The sequence below is a fragment of the Citrus clementina genome, unplaced genomic scaffold (genome assembly GCF_000493195.1).
Source record: "Citrus clementina cultivar Clemenules unplaced genomic scaffold, Citrus_clementina_v1.0 scaffold_3, whole genome shotgun sequence".
NCBI lineage: Eukaryota > Viridiplantae > Streptophyta > Magnoliopsida > Sapindales > Rutaceae > Citrus > Citrus x clementina.
The window spans coordinates 20,512,142-20,539,053 of record NW_006262339.1 but is presented as its reverse complement, the minus strand read 5'-3'; the positions used below and the strand labels follow the sequence as shown (position 1 = coordinate 20,539,053).

At 32.8% G+C, this 26,912-nt stretch overlaps 3 protein-coding genes across 3 annotated transcripts; 1 reads left to right on the top strand and 2 right to left on the bottom strand.

Annotated features, from left to right (window-relative positions):
* Positions 1 to 1,703: 1,703 nt before the first annotated feature.
* Positions 1,704 to 4,895, bottom strand: LOC112099675. Its single transcript, XM_024187094.1, has 9 exons — positions 4,137 to 4,895; positions 3,899 to 4,051; positions 3,706 to 3,810; positions 3,407 to 3,622; positions 3,148 to 3,318; positions 2,631 to 3,062; positions 2,447 to 2,542; positions 2,220 to 2,348; positions 1,704 to 2,102 (listed from the first exon to the last, which is right to left on the bottom strand). The coding sequence occupies exons 1-9, from the start codon at positions 4,893 to 4,895 to the stop codon at positions 1,704 to 1,706; spliced, it is 2,460 nt and encodes an 819-aa protein (XP_024042862.1).
* A 4,423-nt stretch (positions 4,896 to 9,318) lies between these two features.
* On the top strand, positions 9,319 to 11,536 carry LOC18046509. Its single transcript, XM_006441550.2, has 3 exons — positions 9,319 to 9,676; positions 10,549 to 10,663; positions 10,943 to 11,536. Exons 1-3 carry the CDS (start codon positions 9,440 to 9,442, stop codon positions 11,014 to 11,016), a joined length of 426 nt encoding a protein of 141 aa, XP_006441613.1. The 5' UTR covers positions 9,319 to 9,439; the 3' UTR covers positions 11,017 to 11,536.
* Positions 11,537 to 12,514: 978 nt separating this feature from the next.
* On the bottom strand, positions 12,515 to 17,385 carry LOC18046508. Its single transcript, XM_006441549.2, has 8 exons — positions 17,279 to 17,385; positions 17,154 to 17,190; positions 16,987 to 17,063; positions 16,741 to 16,888; positions 15,420 to 15,542; positions 14,278 to 14,400; positions 13,937 to 14,158; positions 12,515 to 13,015 (listed from the first exon to the last, which is right to left on the bottom strand). Exons 1-8 carry the CDS (start codon positions 17,350 to 17,352, stop codon positions 12,863 to 12,865), a joined length of 957 nt encoding a protein of 318 aa, XP_006441612.1. The 5' UTR covers positions 17,353 to 17,385; the 3' UTR covers positions 12,515 to 12,862.
* Positions 17,386 to 26,912: the final 9,527 nt, after the last annotated feature.

The window sequence follows — 26,912 nt, the reverse complement described above, 5'->3', positions numbered from 1 at the left end:
AGTAAGGAGCCGGGTTGTCGGTCATATTATCGCAGAAAAATATATTCAAGATAAGAGGATTTATACTCCCAATGACATAAGAGCAGATATGCAACAGGAATACGGTGTTCAGTTAACATACCAGCAGGCATATAGGGCGAGAGAAGTTGGTCTTGAAATAGTACGCGGCAACCCTGCAGAGTCATACAACTTGGTCCCTAAATACTCTCACGTACTAACTACAGCGAATGAGGGTACAGTCACTCACCTCGAGCAGGATGGAGATGGTAATTTCTTGTACTATTTTGTAGCACTCGGATCTTCCATCAAGGGGTTTATGCAGTACATTCGGCCTGTCATTGCTGTAGATGGTACTCATCTGAAGGGATTATATCGTGGAAGCATGTTCGTGGCAACATGTCTTGATGGTAACAATCAATTGTATCCGTTAGCCATTGGGATCATGGATTCAGAAAATAATGATGCTTGGGAATGGTTTATGATGAAGTTACATGGAGTGATTGGTGATAGACCTGAGTTGGTAATTATCTCTGATCGATGCACTGCCATAAGGAGAGCCGTTCTTAAAGTATTTCACAATGCAACTCATGGCGTTTGTTTTTACCACGTCAAAGGTAACATTAAGTCACAATTTAGAATGTCCAAAGCTCTTTGGGATGAATTTGAGCCTGCCTTTATTAATGCAGCAAAAGCATATGGCCACGAGGAATTTAAGAGACAACTTGAAGGGTTGTGGATGATCCACTCGGGTGCGGCTGATTACCTAGAAAATAATGTCGGTACGTGTAATTGGGCAAGGTCTCAGTTTGAAGGTAGGAGGTACAGCATTCTTACCACCAACATCGCGGAGAGTGTTAATGCTTTCATGAGGGAACCTCGAAAATTTCCTGTTACTCATCTTGTTGATCACTTCAGGAAAACATTGCAGCAATGGTTTTATGATAGAAAAATTGTGGCTGAATCAATGACTACTCGGCTAACAACATGGGCGGATGAAATAGTCACTGAGAGGAGAACTATAGCTGAAAGAATGATAGTTCGGCCGGTGTCTCCGCATCGCTTTCAAGTTATAGGCGGTGGGCTTAAGGAAGGGTTGGTTGACTTGCAAAAGAGAACTTGCTCCTGCAGAGTGTTTCAGCTTGATCAGCTTGTGTGTGCTCATGCAATTGCGGCGTGTCTAACACACCGGGTGGATTTTATTAACCTTTGCTCGGACTTTTACACTACAGAATCGTTGGCGATGGCTTATGCACAACCAGTGGAGCCAGTTGGTGATGTGGCTGATTGGGAAGTTCCAGATGAAATTCAGGAGCTGCAGGTATACCCACCAGTTGAGGCACCGCCAACTGGACGTCGTAAAGAGCGCAGAATACCCTCGGCTGGCGAGGACGTTGACCGGCGAACTGTAAGATGCGGCCGGTGTCATGAACTTGGCCATAATCGTAAGCGATGTAAGAATCCTATTGCGTCGACTCGAAGTTAGTTGTATTTTGTGTGTTATTCGTTGGTTAAAACTATTATTGTTTTTGTGTTACGTTGGTTAAAACTGTTATTGTTTTTTGTATTTCGTTGGTTAAAATTGTTATTATTCATAAAACTTTATTTTATTTTAAAGTTCAAAATGTGAGGCATTAAAATTATATAAAATTAAGTGCGGAAATTAAAAAAAATGTAAATTTCAACATTGAAATTACTACATAGGTCTACAATATAATATCGTCATTAAATATATCAACCGCAATCTTCTTTCTAAAGTACTCGACATGACTAGCGTTAAACTCCAACCTAAGCCCGAACATTAAATACATCGTAACCATCAATACAAAAACACCGCAATCGCCAGTTCCAGGCTCTTGTTGTGGCGCGCTCTTAACTGCGATAACTTTCCACGGGTCTTCACTCCGCAACTCAGGTCGTATATTGTAGAAGCCAACATATTCCAACCAGCGAGGGAATATAACTTCAAGTGGCTTGAATTTCAACTTGTACCTTTTGTCGTCGCGAAATGTGAGTAATGAGTCATAAATCCAGACTTTATTTTTCCGAAAGTCAACTCGTGCTAGTACCCAATGCGCGCCGTCCAAGTTAACAGGGATGAGTAACTGCATATAAAAATTAAAAAACATGTTCGTTATATATGAAATTGAAATACAACAAAGAAAAAACAACTCCTCGAATATTTTCATTATAGAACATGTGAAATGTAATAAAATACATACCATATCGACATCCGTCATTGATTTTGACATTGTGTGCTGTCGCCCACACAGATAACTATTCAAGCGGTCGTCGAATACCATTGAATCGACTGCACAATTCCCGTTATTCCATAACTGATTCAAGAACACCTAGTACATAGATAACCAAGAAATGCATAAATTAATTAAACTTAAAGGCAATAATTAAAGAAATTAAATAGTATTTGTAAGTTTTGTCGGCACGTTACCCAAAAAAATGTGTCCGTATGTGTGACACGTTGGAGTAAGGCATTTGGATACTGCCGTTGTTTCTCGCTAATCAAGCGGAGATACTCGTGAATATGCTGTAGAGAAACAGAAATATTACGATTTTTAAAAAAAAAATTATACACAAATACACAACAGTATACACCACGAGGAAAATATAAATACCTCATCGCCTAGCCATCCCATCGAAGCTGTCCCCAAAATTATTTGAAAGAATGACCGCGGGTGCTGGACGTTTCGGCGGACTCTGATATCACCAGTGAACCATCGATCAAACTCAGCAAACCAACTAGAGTCCTCCAATCCTCTCAGCGGATTTACATCAACACTCGTACTCATGTCAATCGCATGCTCCATGATTTGGGGTCGAGGTAACCTCCGGACGTTCTGTCCTCGCCTGACCGGAGGAATCATGTAAGGACTGTTATAAACATACGACGGTATGTACGCGCGGCCGAACTTACTAACGCCCGGAGGCACCTCTGTGAACACCTGCACGCTCTCCCCACTAACATCCCCGTAGAAACTAACCAATGACGTGGGCGTAGACAAATTTTCATTGCCCACGTCAGTATACACTCCATAGTCATCCGGGGCCTGTACAATCGCCAAAAAGAACATATTAAATAATTATCAAATTAAAAGTTAAACGAACATAATTATTTAATATAAATTAGCTTACCGCATACGAGCGTGCAGTGGGAGAATCCTTATTTGGACGTTTAGAAAATGTGTCGATGAAGCCAACAACGGTTTCTTTAAAATCTTTTAATTCTGACTTTATTTCATACACGTTACGATCAATCTTATCCAGCCGTCGTCGTACGTAATCATTAAACTGCTTTGTCCTCGACTAATACAAAAGAAAAAAATAAAACTTTAAAATAACAATAAAAAAATAATAACAACCAAAGTGAAAAATATCGTATATTATTTATAACCTCAGAATCCCGTGCGTCATCAGAGTTGTCTGTTTGCTGCTGGTCATCAACAGCCACCTCATCCTCAAAAGTGTCATGACGCTGCTCAAAAGCGTCATGACGCTGCTCAAAAGTGTCATGACGCTGCTCTGGTATTGGGTTTGGTATGTCGTCATGATCGTCATGCTCGTCCGATTGTCTTGTAACCGACGGCATCGCGTTGATTGAGGGTTGGTGCTGTATAAAGTATCATTTAAAATTACTAAATGAAAAGTCAAAAATTTCGATAAAAAAAATTTTTGTACTTACAGTATACCGACCTTATGAACCCAGTCTGGAATGCTTGGCAAGTAATCCTTCACAGAGAGCCAATATTTTCTGCTACTCTCCTTTGAATTTGGCTCAAGAGTTTGTAAAACGTCCGTCTGCCATAAATTTAATTGAAAAATTTAACTAAGTAAACCCAACTTAAATTTAGTAAAGTTAAAAAAATAAGTAATACATATTACTTACAAGACGAGATTCGTCGTTGAAGAACGAATAAACCTCCGCAAAGTTGATTCTCGAAGACGCCATAGGCTTCCATTGCAGAATGCGGGGAATCTTACTCTTTGTTTTGACGACCCATGTTGATGGTAACCCTCCGATTGCTTCATAAATCCAAGCCTACAACAACCAAAGTGAAAAATCAAATAAAACAACTATCAAATATTTAATACTATAAAACTTATTAATAAACAAAAAAAAGCACCTGCACCCCAGACGTAAATCCGTAAAGATTGTATTTTTCAATATTATGATCTGGATTTTTCAACCGAGTCTTCTTAAATTTCTCGTCTTTTTCGAACAGTGCATTGTCAAGACTCTCATAAATCATTTCCCACGACAATAGACCCCATGGACGCTTTCGGAAGTACTGAATATCATCAACTTGGTCAAGCCAATCGAAATTAATTTGACAGTGATTTTTTCTTGCATTTAGTACTCTGTCCGCAAAATAAAACATCGCAATCTTTAATGCGTCCATATCGTCTATTTCCTCGAAATTCAACTCCTTAAATACGGCATCAAATTGCTTCACATTAATCTTACGATGCACACCACCAAAATACGTATTCCGTAGCCTCTGCTCCATTTCATCATTTTTTTCATTGGTATCAACACCAAATGAAAGTCCAGTAACCAAGCACCATTCGACAATTGACAAGCGAATCAAATGCTTACCAATTTGAAACCATAACTGATCCTCACGGCTATCTTCTTCATGGGCCACTTGACGCAGTAAAAGATTATGCAAAATTACCCCACTAAATGGAAAACTTCGACACTCCAAGAAATGCCCAAATATATCCTTTTTGAACATACTCAACTGCCGGTTTGTTAATTTTTCCTCGATAGCTTTTACGACCGAAGATAACATACACATGCTCGAAATTCGACCAGGAAAGTGATCAGCATAACAAAAATACATCTTGCCTACTTCAATATCCGGTGATTCTGATTTCGCCATGTATCTGTAATATTTATAAAATTATTACATTATATTTACAGAAATAAAAAATTAACTCGTAAAAAAAAAAACTCTAATTTTTTGGTGCGACAGGCAAGCCTGTCGCTCCAAAAAACTCGTGCGACAGGCCCTGTCGCACCAAAGCTGGTGCGACAGGCCCTGTCGCACCAAAGCTGGTGCGACAGCGCCTGCTGTCGCACCAGATTTGGTGCGACCGCAGGCCGCGCATGGGCGCGCTGCTGCCCAGCGATGGGCGCCGGCGCGCGCCCTGCCCCCCTCCCTCCCCACCCCCAAAATTAAGCGCAATCACTCCAAAATCAAAAACAGTACTCCCAAACACCACCAACCACCACAAACATCATCACCACTATTATCAATCTCAAGCTATAACTATTATTATTCTAAAATCTCATTTTAAATTAATGAAAATAAGAAAAATGACTAACCTAGGTTTTGTTGAAGGTTGTGGATCGTAGATCGGATGCCGGTGAGAGATGGAGCCGCCGCCGACGGGGTTGATGTCGCCGCCGATGATGGGAGTTGGATCGGTTTGGGAGAGATGAGAGAAAGGGAGTGTTGGGGAAGAGATGAGGGAGGGGTATTTTGGACTCAAATGTTGTTTAATGGCTAATGTTGATAGAAATATTTTTGGGGGGTTAAGATGAAAAAAAGCAAAGTTTTTTTGGTTATTAGTGTAAATTTCCCAAAAAAAAGCAGATAAGTATACTTTAATGCAACATAACACTGCCTAAATATGACCAATTGCCAAGCTTGGACTGACACTTCAATATTTTAAGAAAGGCCATCCAGACCTAGACCTCCATTAATGAATTTTTGTATTTGAATAAATATAAGTGCATTATAATATTAGTCTTCATGGAAATAATAAGGGATTAGTTTTGAATTACCTTTTTGGTGAAATGATAATCTTGAAAGAACCTCAAACTATTATAATTTATAAACTTTAACCTCTCCACACCACACCACCCACACCAAAAAGAAAATGTCATCAATACACCCCCTATTTTTCTCTTATCTTTTTTTAAAAAATAAGGATAAGTTGAGGTTTAAAATAATTTTGTGGTTATTTTGAAGATTGTTATTTCACGAGATAGTAGTTCAAAATTAACCCGAATTAAAATGCATTTAATTTTGGTGAGCGTATAGTACATCATATTTCTATTGTTTCCATCCAAATAAATAAAATTCACTAATATAAATGGATCAAATTGAGGCAAACTTGAAATATATTTTTTCTCTTAAAAAAAGTCCGTGTGATCATTTATGAAACAAAAGAAATTTAAGTGACTATTTAAGCAAACCGTGGACTTGTTCATAACTTTTTCCAATACATATATTACAAACTAAAATTTTATAAAAATAACCCTACATGGTTAATTTTAATTATTGGTAGATGTTGGGTTGGTGAATCATAATTATGTATGTCTTATTTATATTTTGTCAAATTTAAGTGAGTCCAAACCCAACTCATATTAACACTTTGAAAAATCTTGAACACCATGAGACCCTTTACCCTTTCTTGTGTCCCCCATTTAATATTATTTTTCAATAATTGTTTAAAATGATTTATATTTACTTTTTTAGAATATTTGTATGACTACAACCATAGAAGCTATAATTAGAATATTTTTTTAAAATACTTGTTTAATGGCAAAAGTAATAATGAATTAATAGTTCTTCGTTTGTTATTTGGAGGAATGAAGAGCTCTTATTTTATAGTAATATTTCTAGAAAGGATTAATCTGGGATTATCTCCCTTGTAAAGTAATAATCTTTAAATCGCCATTTTTACCATTGAAAATATTAAATTACTCCCAAAAATTCGTTATTTTTAACCATTGACTGTTGTTGACTTATAAAATATGAAAGTACTCTTATCTTAACCGAATATTTTTGTAACGACAATGTGACACTCAATAAAATTAGTTGATATATGACTAGTCATTGAAAAATGAAAAAAAATAGTTAATGTATGACTAGTCATTCAAAAATGAAAAAGTTAACTACTAAAATATTAATATGAAACTAGTGAAGAACAAAATAAAAATAAATTGCTATAATGATATACGGACTCAAACAAATTGATAGTTTTCTTGAATTACACGTGTTAGTTAAGCAAATTACAAGTCATGTCATTATATGCAAATCACGATAATGCTATCAAGATCAAATTTCAAAATTAAAACCTATGCTATCTTCATCTTTTTCTTTCATTTTTCTTCATCTTTTTTTTTTTTTTCTCAACCTTACTCCTTCTTCGTCTTTTCCTTTCATTTGTTTTTTTTTCTCATCCTTACTCCTTCATCTTTTTCTTTATTTTTTATTTCCTTTCATATACATGACAATCATACAACAATTATTCAAATCTAATCTCACATTAAATCAAAACTAAAACTGGCCTTGATTAGTCCCATGGGGCTCACCCAAAAAAGGGGTTTTCTCAAAGGGCCACCATAATTTCTATAGACTAAAATCCAAAACCCAAAGTTAGAATCTATAAAATCCAAAACCCATAACAACCAATCAACTGTTAAGAGATTGAAAACATTGGGTGAATGATGTTTAATCTTTAATTAACCATATTATTAGTAATAGATTAACTTCACTTTATTGTTGTTTGTTATTTTGAGTCTGGTGAATAAGTAAAGAATTTGAAGATTTTCTTTGATTTTTTTTCCAAATATCTATGTATTTTTTAAAATACAATTGCAAAATGAAAATAATAATAATAATGATAAAAATAATAAATATAAAAGGTAAATTTTATTCTTTTTCCATTTATAGTTTTTAATTAATTTCTTTATTTATTTTTAAAATAACTTTTAAATACAAAAACGTTGAAAACAATTAGTCATATAGGTGCAAAATGAAAATATTTTAAAGTATTAGGGTGTGTACGGTGTACCATAAGTATTTAAAATATTTATGGATGTGTTGAAAAACTTAGAAAGATTTGGGCCACATAAAAATTAGCCTTCTTAGATTTGACTTTTGTCTATTGATGGGTGAATTAGCAAGTGTATTAGTCGGCACAAGTAATATAATGAGGAGTAGAGTATCGTCTCATAGAAATTGCAAACATGATCATTAATTTAAGGGTAAAAACTCATTTAGTCATTGTATTTTAAGATTAGTATACATTTAGTTCCTATATTTTTAAAAATACCTCGAAACATCCCTGCCGTTAAAGTATTAATACCTCTACCGTTACTTTTTATTTTTTTTGGCTTACTTTTACAATATTACCATTTTATAATAATTTTTTGTTTGGTCATTAATGAAAAGAAAATAATTAAATTATCAATTTAACCCTAAAAATTAAAAATTATATTAATTTTTAATTGTCAAAAATTAAATTGTTACTTTTTATTTCTTTTGGCTTACTTTTATAATATTACCCTTTTATAATAATTTTTTTTGTTTGGACATTAATAAAAAGAAAATAATTAAATTACCAATTTAACTTAAAAAATAAAAAAATAATACTAATTTTTAATTGCCAAAAATTGTATGCAAACTACCTAGTGTGCAAATGGTGCTTGCAAAAAAATTACTATAATTTTTTTATTTTCTAGGGTGAAATTGGTGATTTAATTCTTTTCTTTTTATTAATGTCCAAACAAAAAAAATTATTATAAAGGGTAATATTATAAAAGTAAGCCAAAAGAAATAAAAAGTAACGATAGGGGTATCAATACTTTAACTGCAGGGATATTTCGAGGCATTTTAAAAAATACAGGGACTAAACGGATACTAATTTTAAAATATAGGGGGTAAATGAGCTTTTACCCTTAATTTAAATTAAATATTTCTTAGTTTGTGCCAATTAATTCCCTTTATTGCTTTTCATTTTTGATTCTTTTAAATAGATTTCTTTTTAAATGTTCCGATTTAATTTCTCTTTAATCTCATATTATATCTAAAATAACAAAATTAAAAAATTAAAAAAAATTAACATAATAAAATAAAATTTAACATAAAATTAAGTTAAGAAAATATCACAATAATATATAAATTATTATCACATCATCTATAAAATGTACAAATACTACTTTACACTTTTTTATGTTAAAAATAATAGTAAAATAATGATTTTAAAGAGTAACTTGACGTTTTCAATAGTAAAAGAGGAGATTCGAAAATTGTGAGTTGATTCATAAGGGGGTAAGCCAAAATTTACCTTTCTGGAAATGCAGGCGTGTTAATTAGGTCTTGCAACGGTGCGCATTATGGTACCTTCCCAGTGAAGTAGTGACGGCCAAAGAAAAAAATTAAAAAAATTACAACCGCTAAAATATTAACCGACGGTAAGAGTGAGTTCTAGAGGTTAATTTGTAATTAAATGAATAAGCAAGAACAGAGAGGGAATAAGAATAGCCCATTATCCAAACAACCCGAAAGAAACTACCGCAGCCAAACAGGACCCTATCAGAAACAGAGACAATAAAAATTCAGCAAAACAGCGCTTCCCTCTCAGGAAGAAGCTCCGGCAGAACAAACAAAAGCAAAAATTATTTTTGCAAATGGGGAAAACCAAGAAGGATTTGCTGACGAAGGCACCATGGAGAGGCGGCGGCGACGACGACGAAGCAGACAAGTTCAAAGACGCGAAGCTGAAAGTCACGAGGGAGCCTGGCGCCACACCGACAATGCACGTGCCTCGCAAGGTGAAGGGTTCTAGGTACGACGATGTCGACGACGACGACGACGACCTTCAACTCGACCCCCAGCTCCGTTACAGCTTCCAGCGCAATTATCAGGTCTCCTTTTAGATACCCAATTCATGTTTTTAGCAGAATTTTTTTTGACGGGTTTTAGAATGATTAAAATTTGGTGACGTGAGAGTATTTGAAGTCAATGATTGAAAATTTATGCTTATTTTGATAAGAATGTAGCTCTAGTTTTAATCGTAATGTGTTTTATAGTGACTGGTTCAAATTTTGTTGTTATATTTTGATAATTTACGATACCAATTTCAATTTCCAATGCGTTAGTGAATACGGTTTGTTTGATAACTGTATGTTTATTTATCTAATTAGCAGTGATGAACCCACCAGCATCGAGGCTAACAATGGGTGATTAGTGTTTGCTTGTGCACAGACTAAAGTTGATTTGTTATTCAAGCACGAGTCATGTAGTATAGGATGAAAAAGAACTTTGTATTTATTGTATATAATGAACATTTTTATGTGGCTCTTGACTGTATGTTTGCTTTTACTGCAGTTTGAAGCATCTTATTGTGACATATATATGGAAATTTTGACTACTCTCTTGTTAGATTTGTGGTTGTATAATCTTTGACAAATATCTTAAGACATCTTCTAAATATCTTAAGACACCTGAATTCTAGCTTTGTTTTCGGTGAGTTGAAGTTACAATGATTGTGATGCAAATCTAGGTTGCGCTTGATGAGGAAAGGCATTTATTTTATGCACTTCTGCACTATTGTTAACTGGTAGTTAAGCACCGTGCTCTGTTCTCCATGTAATTGACACTTTAAGGCTATTTGATTGCTCTGTGCTTAAATGTTGTTTTTTTAAGGTCTTGATATATTCTGTTTCATTGTACTTCTATTTAAGAAATTTACGTGTACTTCATTGAGCTGGAGTTTCATTCTTTCATTTTTGTACAGTTTCTTCAACGAGTATTCAGCATAGACACTGTTGTTAAGCCTCTGCCACCTGCCATGGCTTACAATGTTTCTCGCAACTTGAGTTTCTTCACGAGGATTTTCACACAGTTCTTTGGTAAGTTTGATTTTGGCGAGCCTTATTGGGAGCTGGGAAGATGGAAAATGAATGATTTTATGCATCGTTCAAAGTTCCAACCCAATAAGTTATAACAGTTCTTCTCCTTGTCTTCAATGGAAAATTTACTATCTTGTGTTTCAAAATTCATGTAATATTTTAACCTTATAAAACTCAAGCCATAATATTTTTTTGAGAATCTGTGATTGCATTGATAGTATACTCTTGTTCAACATTTTTTTTCCCTTGTAAATAATTTGGTGGTGACTTGTATTGCAGATCCTGAAGGTATTGCTAATGCACAGAAATCGCTTGGGTTAGGACAGGAAGAAAAAGCTCGCCGCGTGCGCTGAGGAAAAGGATGTTCTATCTGTTTGTAATTTTGATTGTATGAATACTTCATTTTGTTTGATTTGTTTTTTCTACTGATATTAATGAATTTTACTGTGAATTCTCAACTAAACACCTAGGACTCTGAATTATGTGGTAGCTGGTTTGCATGAAAAAGAAGTTGTGGTTTCTTAAAGAAAAGACAAGAATTAAAGCTAAACTTTCAAGATCTCATGACTTCCTGAATTGATTAGTCGGGTGGTAAATATGCCAACCTTTCAAGTCCCCTCATGTTAGAAATTTTTCTTCCAAATATTTGGAGGTTAATGCGGCCTGTCTTTTTCCCAGACAAACAGATTTCCTTTATAGATAGTGCTTAAATCTGCTTGAAGTTATCAACAATTATGTAGTTTGTAACAGATTTCCTTTATAGGTATTGGTTAAACCTGCTTGAACTTATCAGCAGTTTTATAGTTTGTAGCTTTGGTATTGAACTGCCATGGAATAACTAAGCTGCAGAAGCTATACTTTCTGTTATTTGACTGAAACTCGAATTATTGTGGATTAACAGTCACGTCGTGGAGGTCTAATTTATACTTAGAATACCAGTTTTTCTCTTGGCTCGGCCTGGCTACACTTGGCCTTTTGCATGGGTTATCTGTAGCGGTGCTTTTCCATTTTCTTTGGCGGCTGTCAGTTTCCTTCTTTTGGATCCCCTCTTGTGTTCAATTTTCCCACTTTTGTTCTTCTTGGAAAGCGCAGCTGCAGCACCACCAATACTCAATTGTGCCTCTGCTACTGCTTCTGCTGCCACTACAGCATCATTAACACTTCTGTTTACTGTTTGAATTTTCTCTTTCTTACACAGGTTAGAGTTTTCCCATTAACGGCCGCTTCATGATCATCTTCATCCTTAAGTGAAAGTTCACTACAAAGTTTTAATATTTCTTCAGATTCATCCATGTGGATTTGTTTGTGAATGGATAAGGTTAATTTTTTACTGGGTAATGCTAAGATTTTAAAGTTGAAGGTAACTAAAATATGAGGGATCAAATGGAAAACAGCTAATTATGATGATAAATTTTTAGCTACAGCCTAGAGATAATAAATTCTTTAGCTTTGTTAACACTTACTGAGAACCCATCACCATTTATTCCCAACCGCCCAGCTCACCTACTGTCCTAGATGACAAAAAATGGATTCAATAAATCTGCTTATGGATAATTGATTAGAATAAACAATAACCAAAATTTTAAATTTAGTAAAATGATCACGAGCACTTGCTTTTACACAGACCAATTTTTAAAATGATTATGTCCAAGATGAAATAAATTGGATCACTATAACAAATGATATAATTATTCTAAAATTGGCCTATGTGATCATTTTGCCAAACTAAGAATATGAACCTGTCATGTTGCTTAATTATTTTAATAATTCAATAGTACATTTCTCAAATAAGATGATTAAACTAATATTTCAAGAGATTCATTTACAGTAATAAAGAACAAGGAAAAAAAAAGGAAAACAAAAAACTGCTGCCACCGATATTTGAACTTTTGTACCTTAAATTTACAGTTTTAATACAACACTCTTGGTACAAAACAACCTAAGGTAAACCAACAAAACAGAAACACTAATGATAATAATGACCTACTTGCAGTATTTCTACTTTGATACCATTTACTATTTGCAGTATTTCTACTTTGATACCATTTACAATTGCACTTCTCTACCTAAATATTACCAAAATCACTAGGAAAGGAGGTACAGAGAATTCTTGACGGCTCTGTAGTAAAGGATTCAATACTTTATGCGGAACCAACAACCAATTGTCGCAGCAATGAATGCAAGTTGCCCTATAATGCTTTATTCGGGAGAGCCTCCCCGCCAGTATCCCCATTTACTCATTCCACATTCTGATAGAAATTTCTCATAATCATCTTCAAGTTTTCTGTAAACATGAGATGACTCTTCAAAGGAAATCAGAGGTTGAGCTTGATCTTGTTCTTCTACTGGATCCTGCACAACAATTAGTGTTTGGTCAGGAAAGAATGATTTACGAACGATAAGATCCATTTCATCATCAAACAAATAGGATAAAGTAAAACCAAAATAAGATTATGATTATTTCATATATATTTCATCCTCCATCTAACTTCACATGTATGAAACTGTGTTTAGGTATTTATCACTTAAACATAAGCTTCAGGTACTTGAGGTTATTTAGTTGAATGGTGGAATAAAGCATGAATCGTAACAGAATTTGTTGATGTATGCAAATACACTGAGATCAATGGATCCCTAATGATTAATGATTAATCATGATTAATCAAATACCATATGGCTGCATATGGCTAGAATATTTGGGGTTTAACTCAAATCTAAGTGCGTAAGATCAGGTTCAGCCAGAATTTCTTGTATAAAGAGTGCCAGTCATAAGCCAAACTTCCTAGTGTATCATCACAAGTTGGATCTTTAACCCAAGAATTGTCAACCCTAGGATTGATGTATGCTGCTGGTTTCTACACTTACAAGAAAGATGTCTTCTCTTAAATTTTCAACTTGTTAAACAAGATATAACGCTAAGAGCAAGAAACAAAATACCATGAATCACGAAGAGACAAAAGAGACAAGCTAAACACTCCATAATACCAAACGAAGGGAGACTGAGCTCCTACTCTACCAATAACATAAGCATCCTCAAAAATGGCATTGAATGAATCAGTCACTATTTTATCTCAATGTTTCCATTCTATTTTAGTGCTTTTTCGCCTCACTTGAGATACTTCTAGATTGCCAGTCATATCATACTGTATTAATAACCATGTCTCCTTTAGGATCTTAGAAAGGAGAAGGAAATGAGCCACTAATAACTCAAGGTACTAGATTCATTGCTTAAGCATTTCTACATTTTACAGAAGCAGTGGACTGTATACTTACATTGGTTCGTGGCCTTGAGCCAGAATCCAAGTCTTCTTCTATTATATCACGAAGAGCAGATTTCCACCTCACAGATTTGGACCCAGGATGACGTCCCTTAGATCCATTCGCAACTCGGTGGCCTGAACCTCCAGCGATTCTAGTGTGAAATGCACCAATCATGCATCTGATGCAAAATGCTATAAGAGGAACCACAACTAGAAAATAACCAGTGGTTTTGGCCTGTAATAGAATGGATATGCTTGTGAGGTCCCTACCACCAATGAACATACAAGATAAAAGAAAATTTGGAGATAAAAATTACCAAAGACAATGCGGAAAAACTTTAACGTTCGGCTTACTTGTGGCAAACCATGAGTGATTTCCATGACAAAATACTTTTTGTCCAAAGGCCCATAAAAAATATTCAGGGAATGCTGCAGAGTTTCTTTTAGATCAAAGCTAGGTAGTCTATTCCTCCAAATCTGTCAGAGATCATAGCATAGAAAATCGTACTGCATTAGAAGTGAAATGACAGAACAAATGTGACATTCATAAACAAAAATTAATGAATTTCCAAGAATGAAGCAACATAAGGGATGGAAAACTTAATATAAAGTTCAAGTATACTGGAACATGCATTCCATAACGCATTGTCAAACAACACATCACTGTGTCAAACAATCTGCTATGCCAAAGCATTTCAATTATTCATCTGTTGCCAAACCTTCATCTGAAAGCCAATGATGGCATGATTTTAAATGACTCTTAAGGCCGTGCGCAGCAATAACCATCAATAAAATAGCCTCAGAGACCAATTCTATAACTACTATGAAGTGCACTCAGGTTTAAGCAATATCATCTCTTCAAAGGATACACTCATATGATGAAATTTGAAAACCTCCTTTAACACCTTGGCTTCTCATAGTTTTGCACGCAATTCCCAGTTTAACTTACAGAATTATGATCACATTAGCTGTCTGTGGCAGTTAAAATGACAGCATAACCTATGAGCATCCATAGGAAGAACGTCGAGAAATGCATATAAGAATAATTGTAGACTTGTAACCTGAGTTAAGGCATTCAATAAGAAAAAATTACTGATACATGATTATATAGATATTCTTTTAGTAATTTGTTTATAGTACATACAGGCTAAACTCCACTCCTATAAGGCAGAATCCAATTTCAAGACCTCCTCTACCATCCTAAGACACCTTATCAACCAAATTGACTAGTACCCACAAACATATAGAATTCAGAACGCAAAGCTCACAAAAGAAAATCCCATACAAGTATTAAATGCACCAATCATGCATCTGATGTACTATGCTATAAGAGAAGCACAACCAGATAACCAGTTGGATTTAGCCTGATAATAGAACAGATAAGCTTGTTGAGGTTTCTAAAAATACTGAACTTACAAGATAAAATAGAAGTTGAAGATAAAACTATAAACAAATTACCAAAGATAATGATGCAAGTACTTAAACAATCTGCTTACATGTGGCAAACGATGGGTGATTTGCATGGAAATATGCCTTTTGTCCAGAAGCCCATAAAAAACATTGAGGGAACGCCGGTGCATTTCTTTCAGATCAAAGCTAGATATTACATTCTTCACTGTCTGTCAAAGATCATAGTACAGAAACAATGCAGTATTAGAAGCCAGATGTCAGAATAAACGACAAATTCACAGTGAAATTAAAGGATTTCAACCCTGAAACAACATAAGTGATGGAAAATTTAACTATGAAGTTCAAAGAGATTTTAAGAATATTAAGAAGGTTTGATGAAACTTATAAAATGTGTAATCAATGAGAGAATGTATTGTCTTATGCAAATAAAATTAATATTAATCCACGACATGATGAAAATGGAATAAAAAGAAATTATCTTAATTTATCAAGAACAATATTATCATATCACACACAGAAAATGATTCATTTTGATGGATGTTTGCATTTTGTAAAATAACTTAAATTATTAGGCGCAATATGGCTTTTCATTGTAAAATAATTAAAATTATTAGTGCGAGGGGGACAAGACCAGAATCACTTGATTCTGATATGAATCTACCAAGTAGCAACTAGGTAATATCATGTTAGTCAGCTAGTGAATGAGATTTATGATCAAATATCGTTTGAATTTGGAATGCGTATATCTTCAACTTGTAAATATCTTAGAATACACACGCAATTCCTTTTCAATTCTCACTCAATTCCTTTTCAATTCTAGTTATCTTTTCATCGGAAATCATGGCTCAGGGGGGATAAAACACTTGATGCAGTCACTCATATGATGAAATCTGAGCATCTTCTTTTCAATCTCGGTTTCCCAAAGTTTCACACAGAACTCCCACCTAGTTTTTCACTTACAAGAACTAAAGAATATATCAACTAACGAGGACCAATTGCAGTTGTAATATATATTCTCTTTGAAAGGTTAAAAAGAGAGGTAATATCTATTCCTAAATATTAATCTGCCTTGCCGAGGAATCACAGCATAAGCAACTTATTGAGCTGTTCATAACTGAAACCGCATGTCAACAAAGTCTAGGCATTTTGCTAAGGCCAAAATTTCTGATAAGATGAACCTGTTGATCAAGCATAGATATATTTTCTTTTTCTTTTAACAGCACATAATGCAAACTGAGTTCCACCCCAAGAGACCTTACCAACAAAAACAACTTGTACCCACAAAAGACATTTTATTTGGAATGCAATGCGTGTCACACAAAAATTCCCATGTTAGACATAAAGAGTAGAGAATCAAACAAATAAAGAACAACTGTAAACTAATAACAACCATGGCATTTTGCTCACCGCTTGCAATTCTTCCCTGACAGAAGAAGGAATGTTAAGTCTCTGTCCTTCGAATACAAGATCAACATCCACTATATTCTTATTCACAGCTGCAATAGAATATACAGACACCCCATATTGCTTTGAAATCGAAGTCAAAGTCTCACCCCTGCCACCAAAAGTCATAATTAATACTCAATTCGGTATCTTCCAAATGCACCAAAATCATAACTTGTAAAACAAAAACTGAATGTCACAAAATCTTACTCTTTAACAACATGAACCAGCAAGTGTTTATATGAATTCTGACCATTTGCTTCTTCTTGAAGATGAATTCTCCATTTCTGCCACCAAAAAATCATTTTTAATTTATACCCATTTGCATACCTTCATTATAAGTAAAAAATTGCTTCGAAATCAAAGAAATATTGTACCTTTGCAAACCCTCTAAGATGGCGCTTGGAAGAGAAACTAGAAAACAGAACAAAGCAACAATAAATAAATAAATAACAGAGAAATGCAAAGAGCTGACGACGAAGAACAAGAAAACATTGGAGACCTGTGAGATGGGAATGTTGCTGTTTGATTTGGAAGAGAGAGGACTCCTTGTCTGTGGCATAGCTTCGACTCCATCAATATCTAACTCACAGAGGGATCGATCAAATACGAAATATCCATAGGAAAGTGAACATACAAAATAGAATCCTCAGCTATTTAAGCTTTATAATTTTAATTCAAATACAAAGTTAAAATACAGAAATATCCCTGATCAAAATGCATAGGAACTGTTTTGAAGGTGGCTTATTTTATTTTATTTTTCAAAATTAGAAATTTTGATGCAAATCTCTCTTTGGTTGATTCTTTTCGATTTTTTCCCCCACATATGTCGAAGTGTATCCAGTCTGTTTTGAGCTCAAATATATGAATAATGATTGGAAAAAAATTTTATATGCTCCGAACCAACACTGATTTTGGAGGTTCTACAAGATTTTTTTTAATTATAAATATCAATAAAAAAATTTCTGATTGTGCCTATTATAATTGTGTTTAATCAATTCAATACAAGTCTCAATATATATATTTTTTGACATGCAACTAGAAAAAAGAAGTTAAAAATATGACTTAAATAATTCAATTAAAAATATCTTAAACATAGGTATTAAGCGTTTAAATGATTGACAATAAATCATAATTATATGTTTGACCAAATTAAATATAGATTTATAAAAGTACGATAGTTGAACAAATTAAAATTAGTTTTAGGGTCTAGGGAAGCTAAAAAATTATATTTATTCTCTACATATTGGAAAGTCTTATATAATAGATTAGTTAATAACATTTTTCTCAATTAATACAAATTTATGAATTATTATAATTCTCTAGAGTCGATTCTGTATTAAGATATGGCTTCTAGTCATAATCATGTTAAACACAATAAAATCAAGATGAAAGAAAGACCATTAATTCATAAGTTGGTTTTTTGGGATTGAATATGTTAAAGGGCTTATTTTGGTGGGCCAAGGGTGCAAGTTTTTTCTCGTGTCAAAAAAGGTATTTGTGACCTTACAATATTAATTTGGTATACTTATGTAACTTTCTTTGTTTGACATAATTTTGTAATTCTGCAGTTATTGAGGACTAATAAATAAATATCCTAAATCAGAATAAGTACTGCCTCCTTCTCTTTTACAATTTCAAATAACATAATATTTTTTGCATCTTTTAAAGGAGCACTGATCCAATGCTCGAAAATTTTGCCCTATTTTGTATCGGGTAGATATAACTCTCTAAATCAGTAACGACAGGAACTTAAGCTATACCACAATAATATTGATGACAGAAATTTAGTGGTCACAATAATATTGATCTAGGTTAATTAGTCTTAATAGATCTCTGATTGTTAATATATCTGTAAATTTTTTATTTCATTATTTCGAAGGAAAAAAAAAAAAGTAATAATGTTGTCAAAAGCTGCGTCCAGTCAATCCTAAAATTCAGTGTTCTGGCATGCTCCGTGGGAGTCCTGAGTAAAGATAAATACTGATGGTGTTGGTAAAAGGAACCCAAATCCATCTTCTAGTGCTGTTGTTTTTTGCAGCGTTAATGGTTGTTTTTTGTGATGCTTGGCCATGTCTTTGGGTTTTTAATCTTGCTTTTATGGTAAATTGTATTATATTATTTTGGCCTTAGAGATAACGCTGTCCAAAGTTGAAGTCACAATTGGCTTGAATGCGATTCGGCATTTCGGCTACTGCTGTAGCTTGATTTTGGACTCCCAAATTAAATTCGGCCACCTTGGAATCTTCTTATCCGTTGGCAGAGTTGTATAAATTTGTCCATATTCTTTCGTATGTTAACATATTTACACAAAAGAGAAGTTTGTTGCACATACTATGACCAAATATCAGTTTGCATGTTCTGTTTACACTTGGTGTCCTCCTATTGCTGTTTGCAAAAATTTACATGGATTTCTGGGTGTGCCTGAGCATCAATTTTCTTATTGGAGGCTTTCCTTAAATTTGTAACTCCTTTTTTTTTCCCTTCTTAATAAGGCTTCTCCAGTTAATTAAAAATAAAAGGAAAAGGTTGTGACAATAATATGAAAAGTGTCATTAATCTGGTAATAATAGATTTTATAGAGAAATAACATGTCACTAAGGCATTGTTCTAGTGGTACAAGTTAATGTCATAAGTAGAGATCACCAATGGCCCGGGTGGCATGAGGCACGACACAACACGAGCACATTTCAGTAGGGTACGTGGCACGGCACGGCACGCATGTGAGCCGTGCCGGGCCTAAAATTTTAAGCACACGGTCTTTAAAACCACGGCACGATTAGAGGTGGGTCAAAACACGGCACACGAAAATGCACATAATAAGCACGCTTCATTGGTGGGCTAAACACGCGGCCCATAGACCATCAATAAAACGTGGGCCAAAGTATATCAAAGTAAAATTTTTTAAATGAAAAATAAAATATAAAATATCATGAATTTACAAATATCTTGTAATTAAATTTTTTAATATATTTTTTTAGCATAGGCTTTTAAAAATTAATTTAAGTCATAGTTTAAATAAATATTCTAATTTTTTATGTTTATAATTTATTAAATGGATAAATAAATATCATGATTTTATAAACGATAAATAAAAATTTTTACGACATTAATATTTCATTTATAAAATCATAACTTAGTTAATAGTTAATGGAGATATGTTTCATTTGTGATTAAAATATTTTTCATATTTATGCACAAAAAAATAAAATTATGAACAAAATATTTTTATGATAAATTAAAAATTACATTTTCATTCAATGGAGTTCAAGTGCAATTATAATATTAGTAGTTCAAATGAAATTAGGTGTAATTGTTATTCTAGGATTGTAATTTTATTTTTATTAATCATTACTATGATCTATGAAATTATTATTATTATTATTATTGGGCTGATGGGCTTAAAAAAGCATGTTAGGCACGTGGTCTTGAGAAAAACACGTCAGGCATGTGGGCTTAAAGGAAAAAAAAAAACGATTAGTGGGCTTCTTTGGACACAACCCACAACATGGCACGGGCACAACACGAGCAGGTTCGTGCCGTGAACCGTGAGCCGTGCCAGGCTCTTTTAAAAAAAAAGTGGGCCCGGCATGGAGCCCGCGTGGGCCGATGTTTGGTGGTACGGCCCATTGGCTATCATCAGTCATAAGTTTAAGTCCCTCTTTGACATTCAAATATTTATCCTTCCACATAGGTTAAATATCTCACAATAGATTTATAATTTGGTCTTGGTATATTATGGCAAAAACACCCAACCTGTCCCTTGCCAAATTGACCAAACCCAAAAACTTGGGCTTTGGCCTCAATTTAAGGGTCAAGGTATCAAGATATGATTATATTTTAGTCAGGATTCAATATCTACTAAAAAGCGTTGTCCTTAATTTCTAAATTGAAAGAAAAAAAATAACATTTAACACATTACACACACAACTCACGTATGCTTAGAGGTGACAATGTGGGTTATAAGATTATACGACACAGACACAATACGATTTATCTGTTTTTATGCTGATAAATATTGACATAATTAATAAATAAGTTGACATGACTCAACATGATAAATAACCGTAATATATTTTTGTTTGACTCCTCAATACGTTTATACATTTATGACAGGAATATCAATTAATGTGTAGTAATAATGTTGAAAATATTAACTAATCTATATGCTGAACACTAAATTAATTATTCGTGTCACATCCATATTGAGTTATAAAATTATTCAAGGCATATTTATGTCATGTTAACTTATTTATTGCCTATTTTTAAGAATAATATCAATATAATTTTTAATTTTTAAATTATTTTTTATTTTTATATTAAATATGTTAAACAAGTTAATAAAAATAACACAATTAATAAATGAGTTACCTAAGTGTTTTGATATTTTAACGCGATTAATAAATGGGTATCCATGTTTACTTAAATTTTGACATGACAAGATTATATGAATTGACACCCCTACGTGCATCTTAAGTATATTTGTCTCTGTTTCATATTAATGTAGTTATTTTGTTAATTTGATTAAACTGTTACAAAATATTGTATTGCTATTAAAACTAAACAATTTATATTTAACATAAAAATAAAATAGTACTATAAATAAAGAATTAAGAATATGAGTCGTACTCTAAAACAACATCTAAAAATTAAAAAAAAATTATGGTCGGGCTCGAAGAAAGCCCGTGTCTGACATTGATCTGATAAGGTTAGGTCTGGCCTAATCTTTCCAACTAACTTTGTTACATTTTAAGGGATAAGGCCTTTCATTTCAATCATGGGGTCGGGCTAAGACTTTTCAGTCCATTACCATCTTTTAGTATGTTTTTAAGGAATTGAATTATTGGCATCACTCCAAAATCCTCTTAAAATCCCCTTTTTCCATTATACTGATCTTAATGCCAAAAGTACCCATTTTCAAAAATAATTTAAAAAATTTTTTTTTTTCAAGTCTTTCAACTTAAATTTTCTTACTATTATTTTTTTTTACAATCTTGATATCTCTATTTTTCTCTTTATGTTTCTCTCTCTACAAAATTAGAAAACACTAATTTTTGAAAAATAAAAATAATCAATAAAAAAAATAAAAAGAAAGATATTAAACTCCATACTCATCTCACCAATTTTGAGCCCAATGAAAAATAAAAGGGCTCAAGCGCTACCTTTCTTCGAAATTAAACAATGGAAGAATCGAATATTGATTACATCAATGGCCGAAAAAAAATCACAAGTGGAAATCCTCTTATTGATCACAGTATAAATGTTTTTATAAAATTGATTGTTCAATATTTCTTTTTTTATAATTGAACTTAGAAGAAGAGAAGAAGAAGAAGTTTTTGTTTCTATGTCTTCAAATTGGTTATTTGCCATGGTTGGGAAGTTGATATGTATGTATGTATGTATGTATGTATGCATTCTCAAGTGCGGGCCTCATCAAATTTTTTTTAATGTGGATATGTTGTTAAACTGTGCATTTTAATAGTACTAAAATTTGATTCAATTAAACTGTACGGCTTAAAAGCATGTCTGCATGAAAAAACAGAGCACTCGCATTAGAGAAGGACTATATGTGTGTGTGTGTGTTTTAAGTTTATGCAAATCAATGGTGTACATTGAAGAGAGAAAAAAAAATCATACCTCTAAAAGTAAAATAGATTGAAGAGAGGAAAAAAAATTGAATTATATTAGTTATAAGGATTTTATAAGATTAATGAATGGGTGCCAATAGTCTAACTCATTTTTGAGTTTAACTACAAGTGTATATATTATAAATTCCCAATAAGTTGAGTTGTTGACACCCCTCAAATTTCCTTATTAAACCCTCTTCCAACTCATAAAAACCCTTTTTTTTTTTATTGGTTTTACATTTTTAACTTCAATTATACTTAACCTGAAGGCCGATAAACCGCGTAATCCTGTCTCATTAAAACAAGTTCTGTTCACACCCCCTGTAGATGTTTGCCTTTTCCACTGTGCTTGGCCCTTTCTTTTTTTCTTTTTTGGTGTTTTAACATCATCCTTGCCTTTTCTTGATAACGTTTACAAATCACTTGCATGAAAAAATGAGGAAAAAGATTTGTGTATTATTTATTATATTAACTGCCACTAGTTTTCGTTTTTTGCACTTGGGTTGAAAGTTCATTAATTAGAGGTGTTATATATTCATTGTAGCCATGTCTATTATTTAAAATGTTTTCCCTTTAACATTATCTTAGGTTATCAATAAACTTGTATTTGGTGTGTTTTGTTTAAAATTACAGTCAATTTAGTTATGTGGGGTTTAAAATTAAGAAGGGAGAATTAGTTTGTATGAATATCGAAAGACAATGAAGTACAGGCAATTGAAGATCGTTATTTATGAGTTACGGGATTTATTAAAAAAAGAAAAGAAAAGCAGAGGAATAAATATGAAGGGCATTTTTTGACATCATAGTGATGTTATTAGAATTATTTTAATTTTTTGAAATTCCTAATATGGTACTTTTAGAGGGTCGGTTTAACAAGAAAATTTGATGGGTGTTAAAAGCTCAATTCCGTGTGAATCCAACTTGAAATATTATTAGATTGTAAGCCCTTTTTTTTTCCCTCCAAATGTTATTACATAAATCATGACTAATTCTTTTTCCAAAAAAAATAAAAATTCGTGACTAATTCAAATTTTCTGTGAATAATTAACGTATGGGGGCTAATTTAGGAAACAGATGTGTTAAATTTCTCCGAGATTTCATTTTTTTCTTTCTTGTTTTTTTTTGCCATATTTAGAATGGCCAAATAAATTACACTTTGCAACTTAGGAAGTCTGAGCTGTTGTTGGAAGACTGTGCCCCTGTTGCCTATTTGGGTAGCGTATATTTGGGCACTAATTCATGATAATATTTTATTGCCATATATATTAATGCCTATAAAATACCCATTACATTTCATTATAATGAGCACAAACTTTTCTTGAAAGCACATATATTAGTATATAGTTAGTCTCGAAGCAAAAACCATGAAGTCAACAGTTTTGCCAATTATTTTATGCATTCTTCTTAGCAGCTTTTTGTTAACCCCCATTGAAGGTATTTTATATTCATATCAGATTAATATAAATTTAGTTAAATTATGTTTGTGCAAATGTGATGTCCAGACACTTGACTCACAAAAACCATCAAATCCCTATATTTTTTTTAATTGGGGTTTCACGATTTTTTAAAAAATAGTTTTTACCAAATAAATATAAATTTTCGTGATTTTTCAATTTAGGTTTATGGACTATTGCTTAGATAAGCATAGAGTTGGGGGAATGCTATATTCATTTTCAAATTTATTTATTTATTTTTTTAATTTTTCATGGTTGTACAAATTATTTTATAAAAATTATTATTACACATATAATATTATTGGTTGAATGAAAATTTTATATAGTCTACTCATTTTTTTTTCAATAAGAACAATTGTGCTATTTCATTTCAATTTCAATAATGACAAAATCGTTACATAAAAACACATAATCTTTAAAAAGAGATTCGTCAGAATTTATATAGAAAATTTGGAGCTCTCTCGTGATTCTTTCGGATAACTCTTCATCACTGCACTTAATTATATTTTGATGTATATACAGGGTCACGCTGCCGACTAAACCTAGGGCAACAACCAGGATCATGCGACAGGCCTAAGGATTCAGTGAGCTGTGCTCTTGGGGTTAGTCCATCATTGATGCCTACGCATTGCGATTGTGTTAATGTTGGTGCTAATCAGCGAAACTGCACATGTGAAGTTGAGTCACCTCAGTGCCCATCTGAGGCTGCAGCTGCTACAAAACCAAAAGATAATTAATTACTGTTATGTATTTTGTTTTTAAATTGGCGAAGTATTCTGCCTATCGGCATATGTTTAGTTGTTATGTTCAAAGCTATCGTTTGATCACAATAATAAAATAAAGTGATTTTTTAGTTTTTTCCCCCTTGAATTTATCATGGCATACATATTTATATTTATGGTTTTATTAATTATTTCAATTTTATTTATATATTGAATATGAAACCCGTCGAAGTAACTAACGTAAAGAAAAATACAAGCAAGGGGGGACATTGAAAATAACTCCAGAATAAGAGTATAAGATAGCTAAATATCAAAAGATTTCGAATATTTTAAGAATACTTTTAAGTTAGTTTCAGAGTTCAAACTTGAGTAAACTAATCTTGTTCAAAGTAATTTGGCAGTTAAAAACAACAAAAATAAATAAAAAAAATACTTAAATTATTATGGTTAATTATGTTGGAAAAATATGCTCTTTAAAAGTATATGTATTTATTTAATTGTAATAAACAATTTTTCTGATTGATAAAATAATTGATGTATTTTATTCAAATATCTTAGTTGCATTAATATTTTGAGTAAAATTCATTTAATCATATTATATGTATTTATGTGATCACCATGTGAATTTACAGAAAACATAAATACAAGTTATCTTATTATTAAATAAATTAAGTTCGCAGTTGATAAATAAAGTTGGCTACTTTATTTACGTATGAACTGTAATAAATTCATTGAATGATTTGTCTTAATCATGTAAGAATTTATTGATGTAGTATGACTACATTGAACTGAATCAAAAATGAGATTTAATTAACTTTGTAATAACTGTCAGACTTATTAAATCTCATAAGCATTATTTTACTGTAATCTTAATCTTGAGTTAGTTATAATTTCATGATTGTAATTGTTATTCCATTTGAGTTATCAATGCGCACGACACACATTTGTAGTCAAGATTACCCGGTATCTTGGTGGGAGCAATTATGAGTATTGAAGTTGTAGATTAACAATATAGAAATTGTACAACACATCTTTTGATGGGTTTTCAACACTTGATCCATAGAATTCTCTGGTCAGAGTGTATCAACATATTTAGTGTGTTGAAAATAATCATTGGAGAAAACTACTAAGTATCAAGTAACAATATGTAATTAAATTGATTGGACAATTGAGATATCGATTTAATTAAAGATGTGGTACAAAGGATTATGGAGTAAAGAGATCAATGTGACTTAGGACGAATTATTATTCAAACATACAATTATGGAGGTCAGTTCCAATCTTATAGTGGAGTGGAGTTGGAATTAAACGATTAGGCTTGCTCATTTGCAGGCTTAATTGTTGTAGCCACTATTGTATGTTCCCAAATAATCACCAGGTTAGTTCATTTAATTGACTGCACCACTACTGGACCTAAAAAACAAGAAAACTGGCATATTAGGTGATAAACCTAATTATGATATTTGTTAAGATCTTATGGGTTATATTCATGTGCAAATGGAACCTTGTATTATTTTGCAAGTTGGGCCCAAAAGTGGTTACACATGATCTCCACTTTCATGTAAGTGAAGATCACGTGTAACCACATAATAAAAGGATAATACATATCTAGGATTTTATAAGAAATATTATATAAGTGTATATTTCTTAAGAAGAAATGAGACGGTATTCCAAAATACACGTTTTGAGAAACACACTGAAAAAGAAGCCGGTTGTTTTGAGAGTTGTGAAACGGACACGCACACGTCCAATGCAGATCAACTTGAGTCATAGTCTGAAAGATTATTTGGTGATGGATCGTGATCTAACAAGATTAGTGGTGACGGATCGTAGTTTAACAGGAGAGATGGTGACGGGTGGTGATCTAATAGGAGTGGTGGTGACAGATCGTGATTTGGAAGTCTAGATTGCTTCAGCTAAAAAGCAAAGTCGGATTATCAAGATATGATTTTCTAAATTACGAATTTTTATGTATTGTATGAAATCGGTCCTAAAAGTTTTTATCACAAAAATAATTTTTTACTAACAAATTAATCTTCTTCTTTTAAGGGATGTACATGTTTGATTGGACAATTTCTTTTTTATTTTAAATATGAATTGGCGGAGATTTTATTGAAGGAAAGAAGAGTAGAAGCAGAAGAAATACAAATTAGTAAAAAAAACGAATCGATACTGAGGTATCCGCAAGAGTCTTCTAGTAAATCCTAAAAATTATTTTTTTAGACTAATAATTTCAACCATCTTGTATAAATAAATTCATGTAATTTAATATGATAGGAAGAGACTAATTGTATACAAGTATCATAAGCCCCCTTAAAAAACCATTAACTGTT

Excerpts from the sequence above, each read along its gene's own strand:
- LOC112099675 (XM_024187094.1), bottom strand. The coding sequence starts at position 4,895 with ATGGCGAAATCAGAATCACCGGATATTGAAGTAGGCAAGATGTATTTT. Across the intron at positions 4,052-4,136 it reads GATTTACGTCTGGGGTGCAG|GCTTGGATTTATGAAGCAAT; the intron begins GTGCTTTTTTTT and ends TGGTTGTTGTAG. Across the intron at positions 2,543-2,630 it reads TGGGATGGCTAGGCGATGAG|CATATTCACGAGTATCTCCG; the intron begins GTATTTATATTT and ends GTTTCTCTACAG.
- LOC18046509 (XM_006441550.2), top strand. The coding sequence starts at position 9,440 with ATGGGGAAAACCAAGAAGGATTTGCTGACGAAGGCACCATGGAGAGGC. Across the intron at positions 9,677-10,548 it reads GCTTCCAGCGCAATTATCAG|TTTCTTCAACGAGTATTCAG; the intron begins GTCTCCTTTTAG and ends ATTTTTGTACAG. Across the intron at positions 10,664-10,942 it reads GATTTTCACACAGTTCTTTG|ATCCTGAAGGTATTGCTAAT; the intron begins GTAAGTTTGATT and ends CTTGTATTGCAG.
- LOC18046508 (XM_006441549.2), bottom strand. The coding sequence starts at position 17,352 with ATGGAGTCGAAGCTATGCCACAGACAAGGAGTCCTCTCTCTTCCAAAT. Across the intron at positions 16,889-16,986 it reads CTGGTTCATGTTGTTAAAGA|GGGTGAGACTTTGACTTCGA; the intron begins GTAAGATTTTGT and ends TTTTGGTGGCAG. Across the intron at positions 14,159-14,277 it reads TCACTCATGGTTTGCCACAA|GCCAAAACCACTGGTTATTT; the intron begins GTAAGCCGAACG and ends ATTCTATTACAG.